The sequence below is a fragment of the Solanum lycopersicum genome, chromosome 12 (assembly GCF_036512215.1).
Source record: "Solanum lycopersicum chromosome 12, SLM_r2.1".
Taxonomy (NCBI): domain Eukaryota; kingdom Viridiplantae; phylum Streptophyta; class Magnoliopsida; order Solanales; family Solanaceae; genus Solanum; species Solanum lycopersicum.
This window is the reverse complement of record NC_090811.1, coordinates 67,232,818-67,241,721: the sequence shown is the minus strand read 5'-3', so window position 1 is coordinate 67,241,721 and position 8,904 is coordinate 67,232,818. Positions and strand designations below refer to the sequence as shown.

Below are 8,904 nucleotides of genomic sequence, written 5' to 3'. Positions count from 1 at the left end.
CTAGAATATATAAAACAACTATCTTGATATTTTTTATCTAAGCTCCGACTAAATTCAAATCGCGCATTGCAGAGCCCATTCGAGGTGACGCTCCCAACAAGATCTTCTCCATATCTAGGGCTCAAGCCCGAAATCTCTGTTTACGGTTGAATGACTCCCACCGGTGCACCACAACCCTTGATAAAAGAAAAACTTCTCTGCATAGTAGTAGTATCTATTTTGTGTGGGGGGGAAAAAAGAAAATGGAAATATCTATGGTGTGAAAAAAAGTTGGAAAAATCAAGTAGAACCAAAAGATGTTTGTATTTTTTTTTTGGTTCAAATATACAATTACCCAAAAATCATATTTTTATTAAACTATCTCAATCTCTATAATAAAAAAAACTAATCATGTATTATCGCCAACGGCTTATGATAAATGTCTCATTAATATTGATACCAAATACCACTTCCTGCATTAAGTTAGGGACCTGACTACTTATGTGTTTATAGGTAAGCCTCATTAGCTACACTGTACTCATACTGGTCTACCTGCCTATTTCCTCTGATGCCTTAGCTATCATTTCTAACTTTTGCAAAGTTATGACCAAGGCTGAGTATATATGAAGCACGTCTTGATGCAACTGCTTATACCTTCCTGCCTTAGCAGTCATTCATGAACACATCTAACAATAAAATAATGCAGAAGGGGGTGAACATGAACATCCTGGCTGCGACAAATGCAATGACCAACAACCATAATCAAAAATTGACGGTTTCAGCATGCTTTCTTCACTGATCGACACGTCATTGGGCCTGTCGAGTAACCAGTTTTGTAGCAAATTTCTTCCCTCATATCGGCAAAGCTTCATCGTGTAAAATTTAAGATTTGGTTGGTAATTTGGCTCTTTTGTCCATCCCAATATTCAGATGTAGGGATGTCACCTTTATCCTCAGTATAAAAGCGACGACAACTATTTACTAGCTTTGCTAGGTAGAGTAACCTAGTACCTATTGCTAGTGGGAAGTGACAGGTATCCGGTGGAATTAGTCGATGAACACGAAGCTGCCCTATACACCACAATCATTGCTGTCCTGTTCCTGACGACAAATCTCTCTCTCTCTCTCTCTCACGCTGGTCCATGTGTCAGTTCGACATTAAAGATGCTCTTCTCAAGGATAGCTGACTGATTACGTGGAGCAACCGCAAGACCTTGTTGATCCTTACTAGTCTACCCAAGTTTACTAGCTGCACATTCCAGTGCCTTAAACAAACTCTTTGGGCTAGTTACTCATTTTGTTCCTTATTTTACAAGCATCAATTGTGGGCCAAACAACACTATGCTTAATTCCCACAATGAGTATAGTTACCCATTTCCTTTAGAATAGATATAACGAAGATATCATCTTTATAGGTTCCAAAAAATTTATTGTTAGATTGGTGATTTGGACTACTTCCTCCGCATGCATGTTTCCATCACATTGTCTAGCTCCTTTTATCCAAAACAAAGTATGTCAATGACTAGGGGAATCGGGCGAAGATGCCTCATTATACAGTTTCTCTACCTATCAGCAATAAAAATACCTAAATAGCATCAGCATCCATTCATAGATCCAGGAGACCATGTTACAGGTAAAACATCTAGGATTTCACTTGTAAGCTAACTGCCGCAGCCAAGTTTGCTTATTCAGAACTGGAAATCATATGCACATCCTTTCGCACTCAAAACTTAACCCAATAACCCTAATTTATGTTACCATTTTACAGATATAATCAGGTGTACTCAGATTTTTCTTCAATCTCGAAGTGTATTGGGAACAATTTCATGAATACACAAACCCAACTCGAAACAGCTTCAAAAATCTAGACAATTGAATATGCATCGCCAAAACGAAAACTTCACATCTATAAACAAAATTCCTCATGCATTCAAATAAAACTGTTACAGCTTACACCAGTCAGTAAAAAGAACAAAACTTCATCCTCGAAACGGACATATACTACTACAAATTCATTACAAAACTGATATAATTCATTCAATCTCAAACAATTTCTTTCAAAATTCACTAAAAACAACAGTCACAATCAAAAGGGCAAAGTGAAGTACCTCCAGCATTAGACCTCCCAATACCCAACTCCTCTTCTGTGTATAAAGTAAACCCATCTGCCGTTTTCTTCCTCGACCGACGTGGTGGCTCAGATAACACATTATCTTTCGGAATCCTACCACTATTTTCCTTGCTTTTCTTCGCCTTTTTCGGCTCTGTAACAGCAACTCCGCTTGATTTTTCTTGTAATTCCGGTTTCTTCCTCTTTTTTCCGGCAAATATATCGTCGATTTCACTGCCGGGCTTTTTGGGTTTAGACGAAGAAACTGGTTTCTCCTTTTCTACAACAGCAGCTGCTGCTACTTCCACTGGTTTAGGCTTCTTCGAATTACTCTTTTTTGGCATTGCTAGAAGCGAAAACTATGGAATTATACCTAAATTCAGCACAATCGTGAAGAAAAACTTGAAGATTGAAGAGTAATTTGATAAGCGAAGAAGAGAAAATCGATTTGGGGGTGATTTTTAGCTTAAAACCTAGTTAGGGTTAACCCCTCAACTATTCAAAATTGAAAATAGAATAAAAATGCTCCTAATTTGGTTTTATTGTTCAAAAATATCCTTAAACTATTAGAACGGAAATAAAAGTCATGTTACTCGTATGAAATACATTTATTCTCTTTTACTACTTTATTCGTCCGACAATAGTTCAAAATATAAAACTTCTTCTTATTAATAATCTCATTTATCTAATAATAGTTGTTCACTATATTATTTTGAAAACAATACTTATCTACTTTATGAAATCGCTAGATAATTCTACACTTAGTTCCTAATTCACACTTATCATTAGTTATGGTTATTTTTCTGTTACATATTTCAAGACATAGTATTTATTATATTCAAAAGGTGATATGGTAAAAAATTTCTTGCATTTATGATTTCTTAAAAAGTATGAAAAATTGTTCAAGCGGTAAAAATAATATTTGTACAATGACTTAATAATTTTAAATATGGAAAAAAAATTTAAACAATGATTTCTATTGCTAACGAGGAATGTATCATAATATGATAGATATCACAACTTGAGTCGGTCTAGATAAAAGAAAGCATTCAATATCCTTCTTCATGGTCTTATTGACCTTACAACGGACTTAAGAGCAAGAAAGTCTCAACTTCTCAATTTAGAGAAAGAGTTTTCTCCGATTATTTCTTAATCGTAATGAAAAAACTCCACTTCAGAATAAAAACTAACACTAGTTTCTTGTACATTGTGTTTGCTCCTTCAATGGAAAAAAAGCTTATTTTTTGTTCTTCATAAAAAGCTTGAACAAAAAAGGGATAAAAATTCGTAGAAAAAACATTTACCAAATATATTTCCTCCACATTTTCAAAATTTTGGATCACTTTTTTCCATTTTAAATCCCAAAGGGAGGTGGGGATGGAAATACAGCATTTGCATGCAATCATCCTACATTATCAACTGTCAAGAATCTGCCTGTTATACTATTCATACAACCAGTTTGCTACTGAAAAATCTCCACCAGTGTTTCATCACAAGCCAGGCAATGGATATTGGATTGTCAAAGCTTCAACTCTTCTTTGTAGATCCAGCACCTTATCGATCAAAGGAAACTCCGGTGAAGTAACAAACTTCATGAAGTCTTGGAGTTTAGAACCAGAGACTAAGTTCTTGGCCTCAAGAGTTATCTGCACACCCTCGTTAATAAGGTCTGCAACGGTTACAAATTCCTTCTCTGAGAAACCTCGAGTTGTCATTGCAGGTGAGCCTATGCGTATACCACCAGGCACTAGTGCACTTTTATCACCTAAAGTTTAATTGATGGTGTAAGGACAAGATAATAGATGTCGATAGTAAATCACAATGGTTAAAGCTTCTAAACTTACCGGCTACTGAATTCTTATTGAGCGTGATTGATGCCATGTCAAGTATTTTCTCCACTCTAGCACCATCAGTACCCTAATTGGCATATGCAGTCGGGTTAATCAAAATTCACAGGACGAGGTTGGTTGCATGTTGGTGCTTATAGCTGGTAAAAAACAGACTCTAACAAGTAAAAGCCAGAAGGATCCTTTAACCGAGTTTGACGACCTGTTTTAGACTTTCTATATGAATACATTAATCAACCAAATAATATTTTCTATCCAATATTTACCAAAATTCATACGCTTGCACTTCAATTCCGCAGTAACCACCAAATTTTGAAATTGTTCAATAAAAATCGTCAACAAAACTGTAGTCTATGGTGCTTATTGTATAGTAGTTCATTAACTACGATTGCAATACCAGTACATTTGCATGTTCTAGTTGAGTTTTTCTTCTCTAGACAAGAAATAGAGTAAATGCTTAACGTACCAAGGGCCTAAGATCAACTAGGACCAAATGATTGTCAGTTCCTCCAGAGACCAGCTTGTACCCCAACTCCGTTAACCGGCTTGCAAGAGCTCTACAGTTAGAGACCACCTGCATACACAAAAATTATATTTCCCGCATAAATGGCCACAATCTAGTGAAAAGACAGTAAAATGTTTGCCTTGTTCTGATAAGCCTTGAAATCAGGTGATTTGGCATGCTTCAAGCAAACAGCTAGTCCTCCAATTGTGTGATTGTGTGGACCACCCTGTAAAAAAACCATGCTATTGCTCATCAAACTCACCACAATATTCAACATACAGATAAAGTGCCAATAGTCCAGGCATTGATAGGTTTTAACATTCCAGGGAGCAAAAGAAAAAAGTGTAGAGTAACAATTAGTGTCGTGAGAAAATGAAACTGACCTGCAAGCCAGGAAAAACAGCATTGTTGATGGCAGATTCCAAATCAACGCCTAGGACAGGATCTTTCTTGAAGAAGATCATTCCTCCTCTAGGACCTCTTAGAGACTGAACAAAAGCATTGCCATTAAACTTAATCAGGCCAATGGAAATAAAATCATCAAAAATATTTTTGCATTGCATTCTCCATTTGTCTTTTCTGTGACTTTCTTTTTAACTTTATTTTTCACTGGGTAGAAGGAGCTGGAATGGCTATGCACAATATTCCAAGAATTTTAAATCATACCTTGTGAGTTGTTGTGGTAACAATGTCACAGTATTCAAATGGATTAGCAACTACAGAGGCGGCAACAAGCCCACTAATGTGAGCCATATCCATCATGAGAAAGGCTCCAACAGCATCTGCTATCTTTCGGACGTATAGTAAAAGAAATAATTAGATGCAGAAAATAAGATATCAATATGATGAATTATCAATATGAAAGAGTAACTCCAACTAGCAAACTCCAAATATTTTATACCTTTCTCATGCGAGGATAATCAAAATCTCGTGGATATGCACTAGCACCAGCAATAATAAGTTTTGGCCGAAAAAGGGTTGCAGTTTTCTCAAGCATGTCATAATCAACAAGTCCTGTTAAGTCAAAACAAAAATTGGATTACAATTATAGTTAAAGCTTAATGTATCTACAAATATAGGCATGTGGTACCTGAAGATTCATCAAGGCGGTAAGGCATGGACTCAAAGTAAATAGATGTGCCTGAAACTCGTCTTTTAGGAGTCATGAATCCATGGGACAAATGACCCCCATGAGGCAAGTCCAATCCCTGAGTGATAAATATTAAAGATGAATATTAATCCATGTAATCTAGAAGACCAACAGGAAGAGACTGCTTACAACTAACCATAATCCGGTCATGTGGATTGAGAACTGCTGTGTAGACTTCAAAATTTGCTGGAGAACCAGATAGGGGTTGAACATTGACACCCCACTGTTTCCCATCTAAGTTAAAGGCTGCCAAAGCCCTCTCTTGACAGAGTATTTCTAACTCGTCAATGTACTCGTTTCCACCATAATATCTGATATGGGGTATTTATTTACAATTACAAAGGAAGAACACTGTTAAATAAGCTACGCAAAAGGAAAAAAAGAACAAGTTTGCTACCAGGAAGAGATGCACATTTCGTATCAAACAAAGTAATCAAAAAATTAAATAATAAAGAAAAATTAATGTGAAAATGCTTATTTTTCATTTTTTTATTCATAGGGATAAAAGTCACCTTTTGCCTGGTAGTCCTTCGGAGTATTTGTTTGTAAGGCAAGAACCCACCGCCTCCATCACTGCTCGAGATGTGAAATTCTCAGAGGCAATAAGCTCTAAGCTACGAAATTGGCGTTCCTTCTCTTTGTCAATAATACCACGGACTTCAGGATCAGCTTCACCCAATCCATAATCTACAAAGTTGTTCCCAGCACCTAAAAATGCAATGGACATCTTTTAGTAACAGAGTAACAGAATTAGCTAGCAAGCATAATTCAAATTCATCAACTTCAACTATCACATACCACTAGGATGAGGAAATGAAAAGCGCCAAGAAGTGGCTTGACTAACACAACCCTTACATGGGAAAGAGAAGGAAGAGAAACACTATTTAAGTACGAGAACCATGGAACGTTGTCAAAATAAGAGAAGAATGCATTCATTTTCGTCAACGAAGACAAGGGACATACAATAAAATGTTTCAGAACTTCTCTGAGTTCTAACAATAATGTCAGTGCCCTGGTTGATTTCAAGAAGATTATAAGATCACAAGCTGATGGCTTTAGATGTACCAATAGTAGATATGAATTAAAGGAAAGTCACAGACCATGCAGTAAATTGGTAGGCTACCAAGGACTTAATTCAAAACCCCAAATCCGGGAATGTCAATGTGTACCACATTTCTTGAGTTACGTGATTTAAGAAGTCACGCCAGAGGGCTGTAGGTGCACCAAGTCGGATCATAATTGTCAAGACTCTACTATGAGCAAAGAATTAACATAAGTCAAACCCTACAACAAACATAACACATAAAACAGAGTAAGGATGAGACATCCAAATCCCAATCGACTACACATTAGTCAAAATGCTTCAAGAGCTTTTAGCATATATAGCAGTTAGACAATTATAGTATCTAATCTTCTCACATGTGCATTAACTAATATGGTTTATAATATAACTTAAACATGTAGACTGAATAACTCCAGAAAACGATTTCACACCCCACAGGATATAAAAGAACAAACAGATCAAAGACTAGTAGTAGTATACAAACTAGAGGACACAGAAAAGCCAAGAAGACGCTAAAATGGAGAAGTCTATAACCAAGAATCTGCTGCATCGTTTTATGTGTATGTACACGTGGAATAAAACGTAAGTTTGAAAAATTACCTCCCATTTCTGGGATAGGAACAGAAACAGAAGAAGGAGGCCTTCCTGAAACCAAGCTCCCATCAAGTTGAGAGGCTTTGCAAGGCTTAACAAACCATAATCTGACCCCATTAAGTTTCACTTCACCCTTTAAAGGGAAAGCCGATCCCTTAACCCAAACAGGTTGCTGAAGAGAAGAACCCATCACTGCAGCTCGGCTACAAGCCTCCATATTAAACTTATAATACTTGTATACAGCCTCTATGTAAACCACCAACTCCTTCACATAGAAAAGAAGAGAACTTTATTATAGACCATGCAACTTAATTAAGGAAAATATTTAAGTACTTGAAAAAGATGAATAATAAATCAAAAAACTGCACTTCTGATACTAATAAATCAAAAAACTGCACTTCTGATACTAACATTCTTCATCTAATTTTCTCAAACAGAAAGAAGGAATAATGCGTAAGGACACAAAATTTCCTCTTTATTTTAAAAACCGTGGTATCCAATGGTAGAGCAAGCATTTTCACTTCCATTAATGAGTTTAATATATGAAAAAGTAAACACACAAAGAAGCAGGATGCTCAACATCTACTACATATCAACAAAAAATAATGTTAACCATATATAAACAGTGTAATTTTATACCGAAGGAGGTTCGATGAATCCCTCACTCCACCAATATGGTTGGCCAGGGCCAAACTTGTGCTGTGTGAATCAGATATCGGATACTTGCTACCTCCCAACAACAAGAGTATCAGACAACTATATCCTCCTAGGTTTGAACATATATAATAAAATCACTTAGTGTTTTGATACTATACTTGGACTTGAACCTGAAAATCCACAATTCTCAACTCACTACATTGACCAATTCCCTCAATTTCTAAAACTAAAATAAACAGAAAATGATTATTAAACATAACGATAAAAAATTCAAACTTGATACAGAATTCACTCTAATTTCTCAATTTAGAATCAAAAGAACTCAAATTTTCGCAGAACAATAGAAAGGCATTACAGTACAGGAACACACAATTCAAAAATAAAAAATATTGCTTCAAGATAAGATTTTTTTTTACCTATTAGATATAGATATCCTTTGATGCTCTGTTTTTTCAAGCTTTGAATAAAGTGCTTTATAATAGAGAAGATGAAAGAAGCAAAAAAGTAAACCCTAGCTAAGCTGCATCTTATATGGGAAAGCGCGCGCTGAATATTGGATTTTGTTAAGTATAAAATTCGATAGTTGGTTAGACTTATGCAATAATTATTGATATTTTTATTTATTCACGATATCAAAATTATTATTATTTTATTTATTATTTTTAATATACGAAAAAATATTATTATTTTATATTCAATCTTCAATATTAATTATTGTGGGCAAGAAAAAAGGAAGTATTACATATTTGATATAAAATTCAAACTACGAAAAAATTGTTAGTTACAAATCTAAATTATGTGAGACGCTTATTATGTTTTATTTTTCGATATCGTAAATCCTGCTCTGATCGTGTGGTAGGCAAAACATGTAACTATGTTAATCTGAATCGATTGTTAATCACTTTTACTAACAATCATATCATCACTTTCATATTTATCGAATATTTCATTATTAATTTGGTGTGTACGTAAACAATTATATAATTCAATGCAAAACTA

General features: G+C 35.3%; 2 protein-coding genes across 3 annotated transcripts; both read right to left on the bottom strand.

Moving 5' to 3' along the window:
• Positions 1-1,886: 1,886 nt before the first annotated feature.
• LOC104645216 (uncharacterized protein C6G9.01c) lies at positions 1,887-2,687 on the bottom strand. The gene has a single exon (XM_010316522.4). The coding sequence runs from the start codon at positions 2,431-2,433 to the stop codon at positions 2,047-2,049; it is 387 nt and encodes a 128-aa protein (XP_010314824.1). The 5' UTR covers positions 2,434-2,687; the 3' UTR covers positions 1,887-2,046.
• A 686-nt stretch (positions 2,688-3,373) lies between these two features.
• On the bottom strand, positions 3,374-8,500 carry LOC101267301 (serine hydroxymethyltransferase 3, chloroplastic-like). Of its 2 annotated transcripts, none has more exons than XM_004253049.5 (12): positions 8,322-8,500; positions 7,255-7,513; positions 6,104-6,299; positions 5,728-5,902; positions 5,532-5,649; positions 5,343-5,455; positions 5,108-5,230; positions 4,825-4,929; positions 4,581-4,667; positions 4,403-4,510; positions 3,934-4,006; positions 3,374-3,854 (listed from the first exon to the last, which is right to left on the bottom strand). In XM_004253049.5, exons 2-12 carry the CDS (start codon positions 7,463-7,465, stop codon positions 3,580-3,582), a joined length of 1,584 nt encoding a protein of 527 aa, XP_004253097.1. In that variant the 5' UTR covers positions 7,466-7,513; positions 8,322-8,500; the 3' UTR covers positions 3,374-3,579. The 2 variants fall into 2 exon arrangements, with proteins under 2 accessions (XP_004253097.1, XP_010314825.1); XM_010316523.4 differs by lacking the exon at positions 8,322-8,500 and adding an exon at positions 7,888-8,301.
• Positions 8,501-8,904: the final 404 nt, after the last annotated feature.